Genomic DNA, 23,700 nt, shown 5'->3' with positions numbered 1-23,700 from the left:
ATTTAAATTATATATCTTCCTCACCATTAAGTTAATCATTCATTATCTCAAACTGGTTGACAAGTCAGAATTAAAGGGGCAATATCTTGAGTTTGTGTGATTGTCTTCAAATTATTTCATATTACCTTTGTCAAATCCTGCAGAGTCATTGTTGCATTAGTTTGTTCAGACATAACCTACTTCTGAGCATTGTGATTATCACATCTTCTGGTGTTGTAAGTTGATAGTCTATTAGACTGACTTCTTCCAGTCATGTGGCCTACACTGGTTCAAAGTATATTCTAAAATTGCCACCAGAGGGCACAGCTCTTCCCTTCTTCTAGCCTACACTTTTTTTTCTTTAGCAACAATGTCAGCAACATGAGCAAGTGTTTTTTTTTTTAATTCATCCCCTTGATTAATAAAATCAACATACAGGCTAACCTAATTCAGCATTTCTTTGCAAAATCTGCTCTTTTTTTATCCTTTATTATCTATTCATGTACTTTTCTTCTTATGGTGTCTGAGAAATCTGAATAAGAAAACCATTAGATTTTTTTTGTTTGTTGTTTTTATCGTTTCTATTATTTTGATTTCCAAATTCGTGTCAAAGACAGGCTATAGTAAAAAAAAAAAAAAAAAAAAAAAATACCGTCAAGAATTAATTTGCTTTGACTGAATGAGATGTCATCACAGTCGTCATATTATCTGATGTTTCACATACGGTTACGTAACAAAACCTTAACGACACCAGTTTATACGGCCGTTTCCCATAAATGAATAACAGGTGAGCATATGGCTGTTTCACCCTATGGTTTCGCCCCACAGATGATGATGACACTACGCGTCGGGTCTTCGGCAAACTCCGACCTCAATCGTTGAAATACGAAAGGAGCCGAGCTGGGACGGAGCTGTCCGGAACATCCGGCTGTAGCTTCTCAACATAAACAGCTATGGCGGAGGCAGCAGCAGCGTCTACGGCGGCTTCGGGAGTAATAGGAGGCTGGACCAAACACGTAACCTGCAGGTAAAGAAAGGACAAGCGATTGTTAGACGATTTGACAGGAGATTGTGGTCTACCCGTCACTGTTTCGATACCAGGGTTGCCAACGAGTGACAACAGCGGCGTCTTCTGAGGCTCGACTCAGCTGTTGGGGCTAGCTTAGCTCAACACTAGACTGCTGTTGGTGGTGGTGTTGTGTTTTCTGTGTTATGGTTACATATGGGGCTGCGTGGAGGTTAACCGTCGGCTTACGACTGGCTACGTTTGGAATAATTGACACACGGCCATAGCATTAACGCCGGACAACAACATTAGCCCTCGTGAAACAACTGTCACACAACACAATGATACAAAATAAAATAAAAATATTTTATGTAAATGTTAATTAGCACTTATAGTTTTTTTGTTTGTTTTTACTTTCAAACTAACATTAACCAGCACTACAACTGTCGAGTTTCGATTTCGTAACAGTCGTAGCACCTGCTAATAATGTCTACATCAGCCTACATTGACTGACGTTATGGGACGCATTGTTTGTTTGGACCGTGCTAAGATTAGCCTGACTGCCTTACCAGTGTGAAAGTGAAACATTGGCCGTGCTTTGTCCCATCGTGTTGCTCAGTCCCTCAAACGATGAAAGTTTAGTCTAGCACACTTGTAGATCACTTGTTTTTACATATTTATACTCTACTTCCTTTTATTTATTTATTTTTTATTTATATATCTCTTAAATTAAATTATTTTTTGTATATTTCGTTTGTCTTTTAAAAATGATGAGGGAGAGATGCACCTAAATTTTGTTGTGCTTCATTGATGAATGACAATAAATTGATTGATTGGTTGATTGATTGATTGATTGACTGACATGTGGGTAGGAAAAATAGCAACTCAATTGTTATGTATTGTTTTTATATTTTCAGATATTTCACGCATGGAGTTTGCAAAGAAGGAGAAAACTGTCGATATTCCCATGATCTGACCAACAGCAAACCGGCGGCCATGATTTGCAAGTTCTTTCAGAGGGGAAACTGTGTGTTTGGGGACCGTTGCAGGTAAAGAAACTAAGTTCTTATATTAAAAAAAATGTATATACAAGAAAAAAAAAGGGGGTTGGATGTCTGTCTTCGGCTGGCATGTTCAAAGTCAGCTGCCACCAGTCTGAAAGAGTCTCCCAGTTGTCAGATGAGCTGCATAATAACTTCCTTTCTAAAACTGGCCTCGGTCTTAGCCAAGTGACAGCACAGCAGCTTCGCTGGCAGGGCTTCTCAGAAGTGTTGCAGTATGTTCCTCAAGTAGATCTGACACCTGAGACTGCTGCTTTCTAATGTCAACATGTTTGTTGGTCTGTGTGTGTCTTTGTGTGTGTGTGGCAGCACCATGTAGGTCCAAAGAGCTGGAATCACTCATCTATGGCATTACAGTGCTGCTCTGCTGGATGAAATCATGTACTATGAAATATCAGGAGTATTTGTGGTGTTAGTGTGTGTGTGTGTGATTGATATCACTGCTAGCACACACACACTACGACCCTCTGGCTTTCTCACCATAAGCTTAGATGGAGAATAGTTGCAGTACAGAAACGACAGTTTGACTGATCATAGCCTCTTGACCCTCAACATAGCTACATGTTTTAGTATTTTATATTTTTGCATTGTATTTGTCTCTATTTGTTTCCACTTTAACAATATAATCCCTCTGGAATAGATTGAAGTCACGATGCGCTAAGATCAGGGTGGCACATTGTGGCTTTTTATGGGTGTGTTAAATGCAATTAGGAAACTAGAAGGCTGATTTCCCACTGTCACTTTCAATAGACATTTAAAAAATATCATCCAAAACACTAACTGATGCGTCCAATAATAAAGTTCTCATAGGACATTACATTCTGTGTATCAGTCTTATCAACGGTGAAAAATTATCCAAAGTACATGCTGTTTCTAAATAGTCCTCATGCCCTATGTGTCATCCAATCTGAAGATGAACTCCTGCACCATTATTTCAACCACTTTTCTAAGCGCAACATATTCGGATGAATTTTTATTATCTCTATTTCCATATATCTGTCTCTGTAAGCATCATGTGTTAGTTAATGTGAGTTATCAAGAGTTAAAACAGCATTACCAAAGAGAAAAGGGCCGACCCCAACGTTCAAAGAATGTAGAGCACTGCGGCACGCTTTGAATCCGGTGATGGGTGTATATTTGTAGTAAATGAGCTCCAACATGCAGTGGTGTGGGCCTTTTGAGAAACTAATTAGGCTCCTAGTGTGTTGTTAAAGCGCGAGTGTACCCAGACAGCAGCAGCCTGCCTGTACAGACACTGTCTGCTCCCATGTCTGGCTTCAGGAGCATCCCCATAGTTACCAAGGCACTTGTAGGACCACCCCATCAGCACCAGGGGATGCGTTGGTTAGTTACTCGCATATTTTATTTTATTTTTTATTTTTTTTATATATATATATATCTTGAATAGTGGGTCTGTTGAGCCTTTTGGTTGAAGTGTAAAATGGCACAAAGCTGCTGTTGTTGTTGTGTTGATAAGTCACATTCCTCCATTATAGTGATAGAGCCCAGCCAAGGAAGGTGTCCTCATTATTTCGGTGACCCCCACGGGGGCTGTGCACCCTGTATTAGTGAGTCCATAGAAAAGCTCTCGCCGTGGGGGTTTATTATGGTTGAATTCCCTGGGCTCTATCTATTGTGACGGGCTCTGTCTCGCCTTCTCACTCTGCCTCTGTGTCGCTCTCCCTCTCTCCCTCTCTCCCTCTCTCCCTCTCTCCTGCAGCCCCCAGGGCCAGACAGAGTGCACTGCAGCCTGCATGGCAATTGCATAACGTTCTCTGTTTCCCTCCTGTTCTCTTTCTGAGAGCCCCCCCCTCCCCTCCCTCCTCCCCGTGCTGTTGCTGGGTTCCCCAGGTTCACTCCACTGCAGCACCCTCCTCTCTCATTTATTTATGCGTAACTCCAGCGCTCCCCCCTCCTCCTCCTCCTCCTTCCCCCTCCCCTCCCTGCTTTTTCCAGCGCTCCTCCAGCGGCTTCCTGGGAACAGACTGGTTAACAACACCGTGATGGTGCTCAACCATTGTGCAAGGAAGGAAGCCGGAGGAGCGACGGGGCCAGGTCTTCCTTTTGTGCGTCTGTGTGCGCAGACTGACTGTCATGGTCTGTCAGTCATCTTGTATTTTAGGATAATTCCATTCAACCCCACCACCATTCATATTCATTCATATGAACGCAGACAAAATCCTATAGGTCTCTTCTAAACACTTGTGATGTCCCCCCCCCATCAATCATCTGTTTTTTCAAATGTGTTCCAATCTTTCAAGAACACTGATCAATAATATAAAAAAAAAAAGTTTTTGCAGAATTTTCTACAATAATTAAGTTCATAAAAAATAAATTCAATTTCTTGCAAAGAATATTACATTTTCAAGATTTAATTTCATCCTCTGTTGTACATTTCATGCGTCTTTGAAGATATTTTGACCATTTATTTCCTGAGAAGTTGTTACCTGTATGAAATTTAGATGTGAGGGCTAAAGGGATAGTTCAACATTTTGGTAAATTGGCTCATTGCCATAATCCCTATAGTTTTAGGAGTAGGTTTGTTACCTTTAATTGTCGGTGCAAGCTATTTTTAGAACGGCGGAGCAGAGCCGCGAGCTGCTCAGAGCTACGCTACGGAGGCTAATGGGATTTCTTGCTTTCCCTTATCAAACTCATCAAATACACAATCAACAACTCCAAAACGCTCTGGTGGACAAGTTGTGACCTGCACATTCACCACGCTATGAGAAAATAACGGAACGTTACGAGATGGAGTTGTTTTCGAGGTTTCGTCTCGTAACGTTGCGTTATTATCTCATAGCACCGTTCTAAAAAAAAAGCTTGCACCGACAATTAAAGGTAACTAACCTACTCCTAATAACTATAGGGAATGGGCCAATTTGCCAAAATGTTGAACTATCCCTTTAAACTCATAACTAACCACATGGACATGTTGCATGTCAGCAGTCTGTGTGGAAATCAATAAAGAATAAAAATCTGTTAGCTAGTTAATTTACATTTCTCTCTCTTTCTTTTTCTGTTCTCTCTCTCTCTGCATCTGGTCCCTGCTGGGTGTCACCGCATGTTTTCAATTCCTGTATCCATAGTTTCAAATTAAAAGCCCCGTTGAGTGTGTTTTGACGAGGCAATAGTTTTGTGGAAACACTGGAGAGTGTAAGCAGTGGTGGAGAATCTGCAACCTCGACAGCACAATGATCCAAAACGAGCCTTGACCTGCACACCACACCACACCACTACACCTTCAGTCTCCTGAAGAAGAACCACAGAGTTCAGAAGTCATATTTCAGAGTGACAGTTTGTTTGTGGAGCAGACAGAGGAGCAGAGATCCTGCACCATCTAGACCCAGTCTGGACTCTTAATCCCTCCCATCCCCCAGGGCCTCACCTCCTGTCATTGTTAATGCTGCATTACTCCAAACAAAAACACATTCATATGCAGCATGGCAGCTAACTAATGTGGTTACTAATCAACTTCTTTAGCAAACTACCATCTAACATCAGTGTGTCAGTAATATTAAGTTGGAAAGCTGGTAAACATCATGCTTGCCTGTGACGCTTGGAGATATGTCAGATTTTTTGACACTTGAAGAAGTGTGTGTGAGTGTGCGAGTCGAGTGAGAGCTGTATGTGTGTTTTTGTCATTTGTTTAATTGTTGCTTCCCCTGAATGTGCTGTGTATGAAAATGAAAAGCGATAATTTACGTGTTCATATATCTTTGTATTCTGCTGGATATTTACATCTGCCGCTTTGGTATAATGGTCAAATATAAACTTCAGCGTATGTTTGTCTATTTGAATTCTTAGAAATCCAACATGTGTGAATGAGATAATTAACACACATTCTATTAAAAATAAAAGACATCCAAAGAAAGGAACATGAAAGTTAAGGGCGAGGTCGCACTCTCCAACACGTCGAACACAAAGCTAACCGTAGATTACTTCCTGTTTCAGAGTAGAGAATATACAGTATTATGTTAACACCATGGATGTATAGCATATAGCAGGCCTGGGTATTGCCACTAATCCCCAAAATCAATTTGGCTCCCATTTGCAAAGTCCCGATTCAATTCAACATTGATTCCGTTAGAGATATTTCACTCACAGCACAGTTCACTTACAACGAGCGATTCAGTTGTATCACTAACCTGGTGCATTATTAGAAATATAAATGTTAACATCACAAATGGACTTCGAAACAGTTGTATCAGTGCAATTTTTATTCCAACAAGAGTCGACCAATAGCTCAGATCTCAAGAAATTATATGTAAAGCTCTATCAGACCTATTGACACACTATGAGCTATTAGATGCTAGTAGAAGTCAAGGCTCAAATCCAAAGGTGACTGGGTCTTTGCCATCAGAGGCCAGACCAGTCCTCCTGGTCTCAGGTAGTTGTTGGGTTGTCCTATTGTCCTTTGTTGCTGTATTGTTTGGGCGGTCCATCTCTTATGGTTTTATGGCACTTGTCTCTTACAGTATATGTTGCTTTTATCAAGCACTTTGTAAACTTGTGTTTTTAAGGTGCTATATGAATAAAGTTATATGTGATGCTAACGTACCCTAGTGCAGCTGCAGTGTTTGTACGGTGGTACACAGAGAAACCAATGGTGTGTCTCAAATCGCACACTTCTCTCAGTGCACTGCTTTACAGTACACTGTAAAGCAGTGCACAGCCTTGTGCAGTGCACAAATTTCGACAGGTTAGTACCGTCTCAAATCAAACACTGCTGCTGCGCACTTACCGGAAACGACTCGACAGCTGCTTCTTCTATTTTTTAAATTCTGATTGCAACCATAGCAACCGGCCGTACGAGCCCTATCGCCGACACTAGACAGCGCTTTTTGCCGTTCAAAACGAGCTATTAAGTTGTGTTTTATTGTGTTAGTGTTGTTGTTGTGCTGTTATTATTAGTGTTTTTTAAAGACATTTACGCCGGTGTCAGCTCCGTCGCTGCTCAAAGCAACCGCTGCCGTTTGAAAAGTAGTGACGTGTTTCCGCTACGTCACTAAGATGGCGGCCGTTAAGTGTGGAAAGTGTCCATCGATCCACACTCAATTCTGGCCGTTTGAGTGCGCCAATTGAGTGCGCATAGCGCACTACGTTTTCGCACACTGCTCAGTGTGAACGCACTTATGCACTCAAAATATTAAGTGTAAGTGCAGAAGTGCGCGATTTGGGACACACCACAAGTCTTTGCTGGCTTCATAGGTGACATCATGCAGTGTTTGCATTTCTTTGGAGTAATGTTACATTACAGGTTTTGCAAGTCCCCTCATATATTATGATATAAGCAGCATTTTTCAAACAGGAAATTCTTAACAGTGGATGAAGTGAAGTATGCTGAGAGCAACAACATGAGCCCTTTACTTGTTTTATTATATGTCTCCACCGGGCATCAGTCGGCATTATGGTTTCAGGTCGTCCTTCTATTCCCTTTTTAACTACAATGTTTCAGTAACACCTTAGGGAACTTCTTCAGTCATACATTTGGACTAAAGATGATATTTATGTTTTTTGTTGGTCCAAGTTCAAGTTCAAGTTCACTTTTATTTGTATAGCACAGTTAAAAAGACCTGTGACAGTCGTCCAAAGTGCTTCACAGAGCAGAGACAGAAACAAAGACAAATGCATGTGCAAGAAACAAAATGACATGCATACTATCACACATTCTCACACACAGATGTATGTACATATACATATACGGACATATGCGCATACATACACATACACATACGCAAATGCAGATGTGCACAGCTACAGTAGTCATAGACAACAGTGCACATAGATATTTAAACAAAAAACTAGCCAGGATCAGAAGTCCTTATGGATCCGAAGGCCAAGGAGAAAAGGTGCGTTTTTAAGGCGCACTTAAACCTCTCCATGGATCCTGCATGTCTAACATGTAATGGGAGGCTGTTCCATAGTCTGGGAGCAGCCACAGAGAAGGCACGATCACCCTTAGTTTTTAATTTTGACCTCGGTGCATCCAGCAACAACTCACTGGATGACCGTAGATCTCTGGCTGGATTTCGGATTTGTATAAGGTCTGCTAGATATAGAGGAGCCAGACCAGTTAAAATCTTAAAAACAATTAATAACACTTTAAAATCAATCCTAAAGCGGATAGGAAGCCAGTGGAGGGAGGCCAGAACAGGGGTGATGTGTTGATGTTTTTTAGTGCCGGTCAAAAGGCGAGCAGCAGCGTTTTGCACCAGCTGCAGGCGACGGAGTGAGCTCTGGTCTAGACCAACATATAATGAATTACAAAAATCGAGCCTACATGTTACAAAGGCATGGATAACTCTTTCCAAGTCATTAAAACATAAATAAGGCTTGACTTACACAGACACAATACTGGCCTTAGGATGCTTCACCTTTCATTTTTACACTCTGGTATAATAAGAACATCAGACTGTATCTTTCCCATTTACAGGTGCATCTCAATAAATTAGAATACAACTGTCAGCAGTCTTCCCTGCTATGATAGTGGAGCTACTGAACCAGGCTCAGGAAACCTTTGCAGGTTTTTTCGGAGTGAAGCTACCGTGCGACATCATTCGGTTACAATATACTAGTGAACTTTTTCAATATTCTAATTGTTTGAAATACAGTGGGGGTTTTTTCAGTAAAAATTAGCTATTGTCATTACAATTAAAAGACATTATGACACGAAATATTTCCGTCAGTGTGTAATGAATCTATTTGAATTGAATGACTGAAGTAAATGAACTTTTCCATGATATTCTCATTTATTGAGATGCACCTGCTTCTGTGTTAGATCCAAAAGTTTCCCGACATTTTTACCACCACCTGTATCTTATAAGAGTATTTTGATTGTACACTCCCTGAACACTCACACCATGATAAAGGGCTTCAACAGTGCCATCTAATCGTAGCCTGATTGGTCCCCCAGAAGTAGTTTTTTAGGACCTTCCAGCCAACCTCTTTGGAAATCACATGTGTTGTACAGTCGCCCCAGAAGGCCACATAGAAGATAAGAAAACAAACAAAAGACAAAGCGTGAGAGAGACGGGGACACACCGTCTCATTTTCAATAACACAGACACTGACTTCTTGATAACCATGAAGTCAGAGCCTGGACCTGCACACAGCATGAAATATGTGTGTGTATTAGATCATTGATGTCTGAAAGTTACAAAAAAATGGTCTGAGAGGTTTCAACACAGTCTGAAAAAACACTTTACATCAACGGGAAACACATAAACTGTTGATCCCCAAATAAAACCTTTCGACTGGGTAAGATCCTCCCACCATGGCTCCATTCAAAAAATAGTACACAGACTTTTTTCATCATCTGTTCATCACATTTCACCATATCCAGACTGTGGTCAGGTGGTGATACTGTATCTGTCTGTCAGGTTGTGAAACTTCATCTGGAGGCCTCAGCAACAGCCAAAGCCTGGAGAGCAACCTGCACTTAAAAACAGCCCGGCACGGGAAATGCCAGTTTACATTCCAGTTACATGCTTATTATTTACAGGAGGAGGAGGAGGGGAGGGTGGGCGAACCAAAATACTCTCCTCACAATCACTGGAGTCAACGGGTGAAATCAGTGTCCTGGGTCCAGCTCTGATAACGTGGTGCCAACAGAGTTGTGTCTGTACAAACCAAACTTACTGAAGGTCAAACTGAGTGGAGTATCTCAGAGGCGTCTTTGTCCTGGACGAGTCTCGTCTCAGTGTACTGTGTGTTGTCAGTCCTTGATGACTGACAAACATTGCACAGGCACATTGTGTCTCACTCTGAGGACAGTTTTTTTTTTTTTTTTACAGAACACGGGGTCCACGGCAAAATAAAAACCACCATACCTTCAGAATGATGATTTTTTAAAATCTTTTTTATATTAAAGAGACCCAGAGGAGTTTACTTTTGGTTATTAAAGAGTCTCATATTAATATGGATGAATCTGCATTACCCACACTTGTTAATGGGTTCATTTTCGATAAATATATTGTTTTGTCTTTAGTTATTTTGATATTATTATTTAGTGGTCGACACGCCCAGCGTTTCCGAGTTTCGGTTTCCCGGACGCTGCCTGGCGGGTCATGGGAATAACGCCGCTGGATCGCTATGGTTGGAACTACGACGGTATCTGATCGTCTTCAAAGCTCCGACTTTAGTTTTTGATTATGAAAAACATTCTTGGCAAATACTTTCGCTTTTCGTCCGTCTTGTGCCGGTCCAAGAATTTCACCATGCGTGCGGAGGCTCATGGGAAATGTAGTGTGAAAACACTTTGCTCTCCGAAACTCCTCATAGTCCCTTTAAAACAACATAAAACAGGGTTTCCACTACCAGTTACCATTACTTTGCACCCCTTTCTACTACACAGTTACAGCGCTACTATTTCATTTTTCATTTCTTTATTTATTGAATTGGGACAGTGCACTTGATCTGGTCTCTTTAGATGTGGAAACTGTTGTTTTTTTTGTATTGTCTATGTGCTGTCTACTGTCTATTTGTCTACTGTCTTATTTGTGTATCACTCTTGTATAGTAGTTTGTGGTCTGCGTTTCTTGTCTGTTTGTTATATGTTACATGTTGGGACTGCAGATGGAAATTAGCTGTGAGCTAAATCTGGTGCAACCATCTTCTCACTTTCTGTAAATGATTAATGTCATTGCACAATGTCCCCTAAATAAACTAATAATAATAATCAACAATGACGCATTAAGCATCAGTGTAAATGTGCCGGACTTAGCACAACTGCTAAATTTCAGCCGCAGTCCCAAGGCAGGTTTCTAAGGCTAACTCGGCTGGACTCGGTTTAGGAGTTCTTCATAGTTCCTCCTCATCGTGGGGTCGTCATATCACGGCGGCTACGGTCGTGTTGTCTTGCTCTCTTTTTTTCGATCCTCTCGTCAGCTCCAAATTCACTCGTCAACAGCGGGGGTGGAGGGGGCACCACCACTTAAAAACATCCTAGCGGAAACCCTGGAACAGTTGAGAGAAGCTGAACGTTCAGTAACATAAAGTCATGTTTGAGTTTTAAACCCACGTTTGAAGCAACTGTCAGCTTCTCTTTGTAGCCGGAGCAGCAGGAGAGCAGAGAGCAGAGAGCATCCTTCCTCTCCACTGACTCTGTGTTTGGTGTCGACGTCCGTCCCTCTGTGGTTTTTACTAAGAGGGATTGATAACACTTGATGGAAAGTTTTTTATTGCTCTTAACGCGCCGTGTCACAGCTGGAGAACGGCCACGCCGTACCCATCATCATTCCGCTCTGGCTTGTTTGCATTTCTTTATCACAGTCTTGGGAGGTGTCAGGCTCAGGATACAGCACACAGTGTCTGTGAACAATCAGGTGATTCCCTTATTTAGGGGGTGTGAGTTTATTTCTCATACAGAGCTGAAACACTTGACTGAAGGGAAATGGTTTTAGTTTCAAACTGCCTTTTGAACATGAAGTTGTATCTGTGTGGATGCAGCTGGTCAGACTGAGTCAGTGATGGTGTAATGATCACTGAGTCATGGAGTTACACCTCCCTGGTCAACATGCTGACTGCTGGAGTTTCCTTGTCAAGTGTTGCTCTCTCAAAATGAATCAGATGGTTTCACTGCCTGTCATCTTTGTACTGTATGGTTAGCCTATAAAATCAGGATTTTAGCAGTGCAGCAGCAGCTTGGGTATGTAAGTTAACATGTAAATGAATGTGTTGGTCTCTATGTTCTTACTGACTAAGCTTCAAAACCACTACAATGACTTGGTTGAATTATACCACAGACAGGGCTAACAGCTGTCATTGAAGAGGCAGGGCCACGGAGAGATGAGAGAAAAACATCAACCACATAGAACCAGATTTTGTCCAAGGATCTGCATCATGGATATAATTGTTTGCTTCAAAGGAAGAATAACAACACCAGAACTTTTCCTAATAATCCAGTATAACAACATGCAAGACTCCAGACTAACTTTTTTTTACTAGGAGTTTTTTTTGCAGTGCACATCATAAATCCACTGCAAAGCAAATATTCACTTTTTTTCTTCATGATCCATTCCTCACACCTGTAATGACAGATATCAGATTCTTTGAGTCATCCTTTCCACGTTTCACCAGTGTTAAAAATAACAACAACCCCCCCCCCCAGCAAATTTACTGGTTGCTCATGTGCAAGTAGATTACATTTTTATTTGCACTGCAGGGCTCCAGACTGCCCCTAAATAGAGGCATTTTGGCTAAAAAATAAAATTTGAGAGTGTGCAAGTAAAATTTCCATACTTGTGCATATGCAACTAGTACATTTTCTGGGGTTTTGGGGGGTTTTTGGGTTTGTTTTTTTTAACACTGGTGAAACATGGAAGGGATGACTCAAGAATCGTGTTTTTCAACCTTGGGTCGCCTGGAATTCAAATAGAGCCGCCTGAAATGTCTAATTATTGGAAGGAAAAAAATACTGATAAAAAAAAAAAAAAAAATTATGAATAATTATTATTCTTTTTAAAATTATGATTAAAAACACCACACACTATTTTAAACAACTGTATTCTATACTTTAACTTTCTCGAATATAAATCAAGTTAAAATAAAATGCAGCATATAAAAATATCTGAGCTGGCTCATCTTGATTGACGGCTGCAATTGCGGGGTAACCAGAAATTTGTGAAATTTTGATGGTTGGAAACCACTGTTGTAATGTGTCATTACAGGTGTCAGGCCAATGTGTGTGTGAGGATCATGAATAAAAATGAAAATGTGAATATTTGCTCTGCAAGTCAATTTATGGTGTGTCCCCTAAATTTTCTACACTAAACCAGTGTGATAAGAACTGATTTTCATGAACTATTATGTGCTGAAACTTTTGTATTTACTTTTATTAAATTGGGTAAATCATGAACGTGTTATTGACGTACCCTAGATGGCAGTAGCTCGTTTCATACCTCTTTGTAGGTGTAAGCGTCAGTACCGAGGTTGTATGATCCTGTGTCGCTCATGTTTGGTGTCTTTAAAATGTCTTTGGACGTCATCTCATCACCTCTGCTTTTTTGTTTTTTCCCCGCTCAGGTTTGAACACTGTAAACCGGCAAATAACGAGGAGCTGCCAACAACCCAGGAGCTGCCGCTGGCCTCCGCCTCGCTGGGCGGCCCGTCGGACCCAGAGCCCAGCCCGGGGCCAACACCACCGGCCCCCGGGGCGCAAGACTGGGTCAACGCCGCTGAGTTCGTCCCAGGACAGCCATACTGTGGACGAGGTGAGCCACCAGGGGCCATTACATAAAGTTTGATATCGACAACACCTGTGCACAAATCTCTGCTTGTCTATATGTTTTGAGGCTGTGAGCTCTCTGGTTTCTGTATTTTTTTATTCTCCCTTTGAAGCTGAGATGAAAACAAATCACTGTCCACTGAGGTTCTGATGTTCCTCAGCCAGGTTTAGACAGTTTGCCACATGATATACTGGAGAGTCATCAGGGCATAGAGATATTATTGTTCCACAATATCAAATATTGTGATATTTCCCACCACATGCAGAGATTGTCATAGTGTCATTTAATCTTCTGTAGTTTTGTACACGCTGATGGGTCCACCCCTCATTTCCCTGCTTTGCTAAACTGTACCTAGACATATCATAAATAAAACACTGAACCGCCTGTATAGTGGCAACATCATTAATATGAAACATAAAATACAATATTTTAGGGTTTAGGATGGATTTGAGCTTAGGGAACTTTCTTTGTTGAAATTCCATCGGCCTCTTGTATTTTTTGGCTATTTTCTTTTTAAGCTTGAATGGAGCCACTCATTTAAAAACTTCAGTGGAAGACAAACAACCAGACTAAGACCATCAAAAGGACTCAATCTGTCTTCCAGGATTGGTTTGTTTCTTCTAATAAGCAAACAAATAAACGAGGGGTGGAAGTGACACTGTAACGACTAGGGGTGTAACAGTTTTGAACCGAACCGAAAAACCCTGTAGGTTCAAAGGAGTCAGGTTTAGAAACTCATTCTGTCTTCCTGAACTTCGGTCCACCCTTCCCCCTCTCACACACATTAGCCTTCCACCTGCAATGACAGATTCCAGATTCTTTGAGTCGTCTCTTCACGTTTCACCAGTGTAAAAAAAACTGTGACTAGATGAAAAATGTTCTTGCACTCATTCACACTCACATTTTTGGGGGCAAAATGCCACCATTTAAGGCCAGCCTGGAGCACTGAAACAGTTCCTTTAGTAGTTTTTTGAAAACTGAGGTTTGAACCGAACCGTGGGTCAGGTGAACTGTTAAACCCCTAGTGATGATACCTTACTTCTACTGTGGATTGTACGGAAGAGGATTAGGGCCACTGTGGGGAAAAAAAAAGTGAGTTCTGACTTTTTTCCCCCTCAAAATTCTGACTTTAATCTCAGAATTCTGAAAAAAAAATCTCCTAGACAGCTCCTTTTTTTCTCAAAAAAACCCCCAAAATCTCAGAATTAATGATCAGTGATCAGTGATTAATGAAGTCAGAATTCTGAGGTTAAAGTCAGAAAAAAGTCAGAACTCCCTTTTTTTTCCACAGCGGCCCTAACCCTCTTCCGAAGCATTGGGTTCATCCACAGTCTGGAAAATTTACTTAATCGCAAAAGTTGAAGTTTAAAAGTGGACTAAAATGCATTTTGAGGCCTGTCTGTCTGTACAGTAAAGGAAACTAACTGTCTGTCTGTCTGTGTCTCTGTCCCGGTGTGTTTGTCCCCCGTCTCCCAGCTGAGCCAGGGAAGCCGGAGAGCTCCGCCCCCCTCATCGAGGAGCTCGACAGCGAGGCGCCGCCCGAGAACAAACAGCTGAGGAAGCAGCTCTGTCCGTACGCCGCCGTCGGAGAGTGCCGCTACGGAATCAACTGTGCCTATCTCCACGGCGACGTGTGTGATATGTGTGGCCTTCAGGTGCTCCACCCCACTGACAACAGCCAGCGCTCCGACCACACCAAGGTAATGCAGCGGCCACATCCACAACACACGCTGGAGGTACCTGTGGTGCCTTCACACACACACACACACACACACACACACACACACACACACACACACACACACACACACACACACACACACACACACACACACCTACCTTCATACCTGCTACATACTTTAGTTTCAGTGTTTACATTCCTCTAGCTCTTGGGATCTTGGGATCTACATTTCCTACTGTAGCCACTGCTCCATTTAGTTATCTATTGGCGCTTTTCCACTAGCACGGCACGGCACGGCGCGGTCCGCTTTATTTGCTTATCCACTAGCCCTAGTACCTGGTACTAGGTACTATTTTAGTACCTCCTCGGCCCTGGTTCCAAGCGAGCCGAAGCAATACTAAAACGTGACGTCAGCCGACTGCCTTCCACTGACTGGACAGAGCATCGTCACTGGAAGAGTCGTGAGCACTCCGTCCGACATGAGAATCAAACCCGGAAATTACAAAAACAGAGCAGCAACAGCAACCACTGATCTGTACCGAGACTGTTGTTATTCCTTCACCCGAGTCAAATGATGCTGTGTGTAAAATCACACTGTGGTCCGTAATCGAGGTGCAGATGAGTGAGTTTGGAGCTGACGAGAGGATCGAAAAAAGAGAGACGGACAATGCGGCCCCGCGATCGCCTCCATGCCGCCCCCGCCCCTGCTGAGGAGGTACTAGAGAACTCAGCTGTAGTGGAAAAGCACCTTTACCAAGCCGAGCCTAGCCGTGCCGTGAAAGTGTAGTGGAAAAGCACCATAAGTCAGTGGTTCTCAAAGTGGGGTCCCTGAGAGCGTTCAAGGGGGTCCCCAACTTTTTCTCAAAATGTTACCACTATTTTTCTAGAATTTTAAAACTTTTTTTCTAGAAATGTTACCAGTTTTTCCAAAAATGTACGCCATTGGCCCTGATTTGTACATAGATTGACTAACGCCGGGATTCCACTGGATGCGGAATGATTCCGAAACGGGTCCGCTACGGAACGGCTGCGTACTCCGACTCCGTCAACTCACACCGGTTCCGTCCGTGATGTTGATTGTTGCAGCTCCGCCGCACAGCGGGAACATGTGATCTCGCGATAAAGCAGGTTGTAGTTTCTATAAAGTGAACCACAAAATCAAAAACAATTAATTTAATCCAGAGGAGTAGTAGAGAAACAACTTGGTGCTGACCTGACTTGATTTTACAATCACTATCTCCTTATCCATGGTGTAAACGGGGTGAAATGATGTCTGAAAACCTCCGAGCTGCTGACTTCAGGCCGGTCACTGCCCATTACAACGTTTTCAAGGTGTAAAGCAGGAAATATGCTCCGCTGTAAACATGGTGTATTTTATTTTGAAAATTAACCGGGTGTTTTATTTTGTATTTTGCCCGCGATTTCCTGTCATACACGACCTGCTCTGTGCTGATTGATGCGCCGTGCTCCGGCGTCCGGCAAAAATAGAAGCTCTGCGTATCCTTTGCGAGGGCTGCCGGATGCCGGTGCCGTTCCGGACCCACCACGCAGCGGACCCGGAGTCGGTGGACGCTGCCACGGTGATTATAATTAATACGTAACGGCTCCGCCGCCGTACCGGAGCGGATCTGCAGCCGTTCCGCATCCAGTGGAATTTAGGCGTAAGAAAGTAATGTGATCCAGTCTCAGAACAAATACCTGTGTATTTCTGGTGTTTGTTTCAAAATTCTGTCCAATGAGGGTCTGTGGTCTAATTTGTGTCAATGTAGGGGTCCTTGGTGTAAAAACTGAAAAAAGTTATCTGGTCACTTCAGATTTGTTGTCGCGGTAACTCTTTGTTGGAGACGGCAGCGACAGAGGACTCCTCGCTCTGTAGGAGTTGTTTGAACTCCACACACACAGTCATACAGCAGTGTCACAGAGTGCTGCTGCTCTCACACACATCTGGCTGAGATCAGACACTGGCCTCCCAAACAACAATCTGCCACCGTGTGCACTTCTCTCTACTAATGAGAAAGACAGAGGAGAGATAAAAGAAGTCAGTGACTAACTGTTGAGTATGTGTGTGTTGTTTATTTTACCAAACCAACATCAGAGCTCAGTCGCTGTCACTACTCCCAACTGTAGAAAACAGGAACAAAGATGCAGCATTTGTCTGAGTTTATTTTAATCCATGTTACATGTTACCTAGGTTTAATAACTCTTCAGTTCCTCTATTTTGCATTAACAAATAGAACAAATATCTTAGACAGAGTTGTTTTGGAGGCAAATGCAGAGACTGCTTGCCAAAAAACTGCCCCTGACGGGAACGTGCATCAGCGGTTTTGCATAAATTTTCCTCTAAAACAACTCTGTCTCGTAACGTTCTGTTATTATCTCATAGTGTGGTGAATGTGCAGGTCACAACTTGTCCACCAGAGCGTTTTGGAGTTGTTGGATTGTGTATTTGATGAGTTTGATGAGGGAAACCAAGAAATCCCATTAGCCTACGCTACGTAGCTCTGAGTCGCTTGCGGCTCTGCTCCGCCGTTCTAAAAACAGCTTGCACCGACAATTAAAGGTAATGAACCTACTCCTAAAACTATCTAAGTTTCCGAACGTCATCTATGGTCAAAACCGGAAGCCAGTTTTGCATTTCCGGTGGAATCGTACGTTTACGTTTCCATGGTTTTCAGTCGTTGTCATAGTTGCGGTAAACGCATGGATCTATTAACGCTGGCTTTTAACACGGATGTCAATTTGTGTGATATCCACTGTTAAAAGCTGGTGTGATGATGCATGCGTTTTACAGATTTCCATTGGAAAAAAAAAAATCCATGAATTTACTGCGACTAGCGAAACCATGGAAACGTAAACGTATAATTCCACCGGAAGAGCAAAAGCGGCTTACGTTTTTGACGTTCGGAAAAAGATGGATAGGGATGAAGGCAATGGGTCAATTTGCCAAAATGTTGAACTATCCCTTTAACATGACTGATTGATTTGCAATAAAACATGAGGCTGGTTCAAGTTTTTTTTTTCTTACCAAACAAGCACCACAACTGTGACCAATTGAAATAAAAGAGAGCCAGTGTTTTTTTAATGAAGGCCTTCTGCCATCTGAACACAGTCTGGTCTGTGAGATGTTTCACTGACGCATCTGAGGTCTTCAGCTGAAGCTCAGCATGTGTTTGACCGTGTCGTTCTCCTCTCCCAGGCGTGCATCGAGGCCCACGAGAAGGACATGGAGATCTCGTTCGCCATCCAACGCAGCAAGGACATGATGTGCGGCGTGTGTATGGAGGTGGTGTTCGAGAAGGCCAACCCAAGCGAGCGCCGCTTCGGCATCCTCTCCAACTGCAGCCACTGCTACTGTCTAAAGTGCATCCGCAAGTGGAGGAGCGCCAAGCAGTTCGAGAGCAAAATCATCAAGTGAGTCGCTTTTTATTTGTGAAGGTTTGGATTTGGGGGGTTTTGAGACAGTATAGTGTCCTTGTTTGTGATGTCATCTGTAGCTCTTGGAGATTTTGGCAGGAAATTGTGTTGACAAAATTATTTCTGAACATCATCAGTTCCAAAATCTCATTGGATCTTATTTATTTGCTCTCACATGGTTAGTTACGAGAGTTTTGTCTGATTAAAACCATATGGGCTCATTGTAAAACAGCAATGTACCATAAATAGGTGGAATTTGGTCGTCAGGGTGAGTTCTTATTGAAATGGTTAGATCAGGATGTCACAATAGCACGGTCCTCAGGACTATACAACTAGTCATTTACTAACTTTTAACAGTATTTGTATCTTCTGACCACAGTGTTCCTGGTCTTATGTTTCCGATTATGACCGTTACTTTTGGTTTTATTTTTTGCAGATCTTGCCCAGAATGTCGAATCACATCCAACTTTGTCATCCCAAGCGAATACTGGGTGGAGGACAAAGAAGACAAACAAAAACTCATCCAGAAATACAAGGACGGCATGGGGTACATAGACTATTTCCTACACTCTACATATGTGACACAATAACCAATTGTCCATTTAGTTCTTCTGTGGGAACCACCAAATCAAAGAGACAGGGACACAGTCCTTAAATCTTAGATTTCCACTGGTGCTAGCATTGGTTTATTTTATTTTTTTGCCTTATTTTAAAGGTTTGTTACCTTTAATTGTCAGTGCAAGCTATAGAATGGCGGAACAGAGCCGCGAGCTGCTCAGAGCTACACTACAAAGGCTACAGAGGCTAATGGAATTTCTTGGTTTCCCTCATCAAACTCATCAAATACACAATCCAACAACTCCAAGACGTATTTTGGAGTTGTTGGATTGTGTGTTTGATGAGTTTGATGAGGGAAACCAAAAATCCCATGACCCTCCGTAGCGTAGCTCTGAGCAGCTTACGGCTCTGCTCTGCCGTTCTAAAAATAGCTTGCACCGACAATTAAAGGTAACAAACCTACTCCTAAAACTATATGAATTATGGAAATAGGCCAATTTGCTAAAAATGTTGAACTATCCCTTAAGTCAACAATCCAGTGTCAAGAATTAAAAATCGCTTATTTCCCCCTGCAGGATGGAGCAGAGAGATTTTCAGTAGAAAGCTGTTGTGGGTGGATGTGATCAGAATCAGCACAGGAGCAGGATGGAGAATCTGATGGAGAGGGGAAACTGCAGGGAGTGAAAGGGGGAAAGAAACAGATTAGTGTTGCTCCATGCCTCTGGTTTGGTTTTGTGTTCTATCTTGACACAATCTAACCCGGTGTGTGCATGCTCTGGTTGTCCTCCTTTTTTTGTGCTCTCCAGGAGTAAACCGTGTCGATATTTCGACGAGGGTCGTGGAACTTGCCCTTTCGGTTCAAATTGCTTCTACAAGCACGCCTTCCCCGATGGACGGCTGGAGGAGGCTCAACCCCAGAGAAGACAGACGGGATCCAACAGCAGAAACAGGGTTAGTCTCTTACTGTTACTCTACCAAGAGTGTGACTGTGACAGCTGACAGTTTCAATATGAGTACAGGTACAAGGGAGCACCTCCTCATCTCTAGCCCCCTCTGCTGGAGGCAGACAGTAGAACATGTATTAATAGTCAGGATGGGAACAGTCCAATCAGTAATACCCACTGTATTTGTATAGTAGGTTTGTTATATGTTGAATTAGTATTAGAAATACCTCATAATACAGTGTATTACTGCCCAGTACAGACGCATCACAAGCTGCAGCCTCCATAGTGACATCAACAGTCAAAAATATATAAAGGTTTTATTGTTAAAGGTTGTATAGAATCATATTAGTAAAATAAAAAATAAAAAAATCCAGTCAAAATTGGACTTTCAAATGACATTTACAATCACTCACATTAATAATTGTGAAGTAAAAAATATGCTGCAAGTTCTCCAACTGTTAATGTTCACGTTTTATTTCATGAATCAAAATGACTGCTGAAAATGAAACAGTGAGTATTGCATACACATGTTTAAACATTTAAATTTTATTTTACTGTTTTATTAACTCTGGTATTTGTCCTGTCTGACTGTCCTGCACATCTAACCACATTTCCAGTGATGTTCAATTGTGTTGGTTATTCCAAAGGTTTCAGCTTGTGTTTCAATAAGTAGTTAATCAAATCAGTTAATCACAGCTTAATTTATAGCGCTTTTCATACATAATAATAAAGTAAAGTGCTTTACATGTAAAAAAAAATAAAATAAAATAAAACAAAAACAATCCCTCCCACATACACACACACTTTCTCAAGCGTGCACACGCACACACAGCAGCCCACACGCTCTTTGTTCAACAAACATCAGTAGGCTGTAGAGATACGGCTCTAATTGAATGTTGAATTCAGTGAGAAATATTGAACGGCCTTGTGATGCAGATCAAACCAAGAAGTCTCCCCTCAGTAAGTCCTTCATTAAAGCCTCTGTGAGTTCTACACAGTTCATTTCCATCATAAACTTCCAGCTGTTTTGATGACAGTTTCCTCTTTATATCTGAATGGGGGTGGGGGGTTCTCTTTCAGGCATTTCGATACAGCACCTCTCACAGGGTTATCATGTGTCCATCATGCCGTGCACACTTCAATCATGTGGTTATCAGATCATAGTTCTTCAGCAGTTTAAAGGGGAACTATGTAAGTCCGGTCGCTTTTCAGCTGTTTTGCTAACCCTCCTCCCGGCCATGTGCATTTGTTTACAACAAAGCCAGCGAAGAATCAATCAATAGAGCGGTACATAACGTTATATAACATACAATGTTGCGACGTGTATATTTGTGTAGTCTTATCTGTCATAAACAAGAGATTACAGGTTACGAGACGCGTTTGTGTAGCGGTACGCAGAGATGAGAACTGATCTTACAAGGTTGGTTTTCAGCCCAGAGACGCTAGGTGGAAGGCAGAGAGCCTCCATGCTTCCTGTAACAAGTTACATATCATTTATTAAACCATCACAATTCCTCCAAAGTTGTTTAATTAAGGTAAAAATGTAGCATTGTTTAGATAAAAATTAAACAATTGGTCGTAGCGCTACCCTATTGGTGCAGAGGCAGTTTGAAAGACAGCCTTCATCCCGCCCCCTGGATTGAGCCGAGGTCTACCGGTCGTTGTCAGACTAGACATTTTAATGATATAGTCTGGCTTGTCAGGCTAGCATAATTCCTCTTTAACGCTAGTATTCTAACAAATTAAAGAATAAGACATTTCCACCACATAACGTAGAGATGGAGGGTCAAGATTCAGATCAGAAATGAAACTGTTTAGTCTGACTTGTGTGTCTGTCCTCCTCCGTCCCCTCAGAACTCGCGGCGAACACCGCTGTGGGACATCTACGACGAGAGGGAAAGCACCGACTCCTTCGACAACGACGACGAGGAGATGGTGACGTTCGAGCTGAGCGAGATGCTCCTCATGTTGCTCGCCGCCGGAACCGACGACGAGGTGACAGATTCAGAGGATGAATGGGACTTGTTTCACGAGGAGCTGGATGATTTCTATGAAATTTACCTATAGCAGCCCCACCCACTAACCCCCCCTCCCCTCCGCCCCCCCTCCTTCTACCTACAACCCCATGTATACTAGACACTAGAATGGACTGTCTTGTGTGAGTGATGGACAGTAGCTTTTCCCACCCCCTGTATTGTGGCAGTGCCTTTAAGCAGGCCATTAATAAATGAACTTATAAAAGATAAAAGGAAAAAAAAAATCCAACAAGTCAGTGCGCTCGTGCTAAACATTTTCTAGACATCTATCCTTGTGAGTCTTATCTTGTGCGGTTCATGTTGAAAATAATAAAATTACAAAATGAACTCAATATAAGATTTAACAAAAATTATAACTTTCTTCAAATATTGCTAATAAAAAATGTAAAGTTCATTTGTGGGTGTGGGTTTGACTTGTTTATCATCTACCCAGGTGTTTGTACATAATAACTGAGACTCTTGAGGATGCACTCAAACTTATTCAGCACCATTTACTGTAATAGTGATGGGCATGTTTTAAGATTTTACATACGGTTTCTGAAGGCTGGAACTTTTTTCTCTTCCTTTATTAAAGTTGCTGATAGCCAATATGTTTGTGCTGATGTTTAATAAATTCACCATAATCACCTCCATGTTGTACAGAAAAGTATTTACCTTCTTACGAGACATTCAAAAAATAAATCACAAAGCAGCACTTACATCGAAAGGCCAAATGTAAAAAAAATAATACAAAACAACCTGTAGGGTTTGTGGCTGTGTTAAAAGCAGGGTGATCGCTAAGTCCTGATCCACCACGGCCCATCTTTGTTGTTCAGACGCTTCGGTCACCGAGCGGCTCATAGTAGAATTAGATACTGGAAGAAGGCTGGGAATAATGAAGGCACCAGATGGCTGGCAATGAAGGAAGATAGAGGACAAATTTGGACCAATCAGATTTTGAGCTTGTGAAATGAAGTTTATCAATGTTTAAAAAAAATAATAATAATAATCATGTTACAGAAAGGCACAAAAACATTAGTTCTGATTTGTGTAACCTCTCTGTTGACGTAATTTTTGCACAACTACAGCTCTTTTTCTACGCATTAATATAATCATTTTTACGCATTCATTTCACAGGTCGATATCACAGCAATACTACTACTGAACGAAAAATGGTAGTCACCTTTGTAACACTGTATTTTCCAGATTCAGTGACAAATTCTATACGAGCTGCTCAGTGACCGAAGTGTGTGTGATGGACGTGGTGCGACGGGGCTGGGTGATAATTTTTTTTTCCAGATCCATTTGTAGCTCTGTGAGTCCTACTTAGAGAAAAAAAAATCCCCTCAACCCCCCCTAACCCCCATCCCCTCCTCCTTCCCCCTATACATCAGCTCCATCAGTCAAGTAGACGACAAAAAAACAAAAAAAAAATTGTAGAGCGTCATTGTGAATCAACAGCATCCACAGACGAACCGAGTCCCTCCCTCAGAACCACTGGACGCTCTCGCGATTTTAAAACGATCATCAGCGGACTTTCCCCGGCGCAGAGAATCAAAGCAGCTTTGAGAGACTTGTTTTCCATTTCCCCCACGACACCGGTGTGAAGTGTAGATTCACTGTCCTGTTTAGCTTGATGCAGTTTTAAGCTTTTTTTGCTGCTAAAAAAAAAAGATGCTCATCTACTGACTTCCTACTAGCTGGTCTCAACCTGTTGAACTCCTATGGAATGGATATGTTAATACTGAAATGTGTGTTTTCTATGTTCCACAGCCATCCATCTAAACATGAAATTAAAGTTTATTATCAACCTC

At 42.0% G+C, this 23,700-nt stretch overlaps 1 protein-coding gene across 1 annotated transcript; it reads left to right on the top strand.

Annotated features, from left to right (window-relative positions):
- Positions 1-811: 811 nt before the first annotated feature.
- On the top strand, positions 812-23,700 carry mkrn1 (makorin, ring finger protein, 1). Its single transcript, XM_083999633.1, has 8 exons — positions 812-1,006; positions 1,903-2,034; positions 13,072-13,259; positions 14,751-14,974; positions 18,152-18,366; positions 18,806-18,916; positions 19,734-19,878; positions 21,726-23,700. Exons 1-8 carry the CDS (start codon positions 933-935, stop codon positions 21,936-21,938), a joined length of 1,302 nt encoding a protein of 433 aa, XP_083855759.1. The 5' UTR covers positions 812-932; the 3' UTR covers positions 21,939-23,700.

Source organism: Trachurus trachurus (assembly GCF_905171665.1).
Source record: "Trachurus trachurus genome assembly, chromosome: 23".
Taxonomy (NCBI): domain Eukaryota; kingdom Metazoa; phylum Chordata; class Actinopteri; order Carangiformes; family Carangidae; genus Trachurus; species Trachurus trachurus.
This window is presented reverse-complemented; position numbering and strand designations above follow the sequence as displayed.

What these genes read in the sequence shown, in the direction of transcription:
- mkrn1 (XM_083999633.1), top strand. Translation starts at nt 933, where the DNA reads ATGGCGGAGGCAGCAGCAGCGTCTACGGCGGCTTCGGGAGTAATAGGA. An exon ending in AGCGCTCCGACCACACCAAG is followed by an intron (nt 14,975 to 18,151) that starts GTAATGCAGCGG and finishes CTCCTCTCCCAG; the next exon opens with GCGTGCATCGAGGCCCACGA. An exon ending in TTCGAGAGCAAAATCATCAA is followed by an intron (nt 18,367 to 18,805) that starts GTGAGTCGCTTT and finishes TATTTTTTGCAG; the next exon opens with ATCTTGCCCAGAATGTCGAA.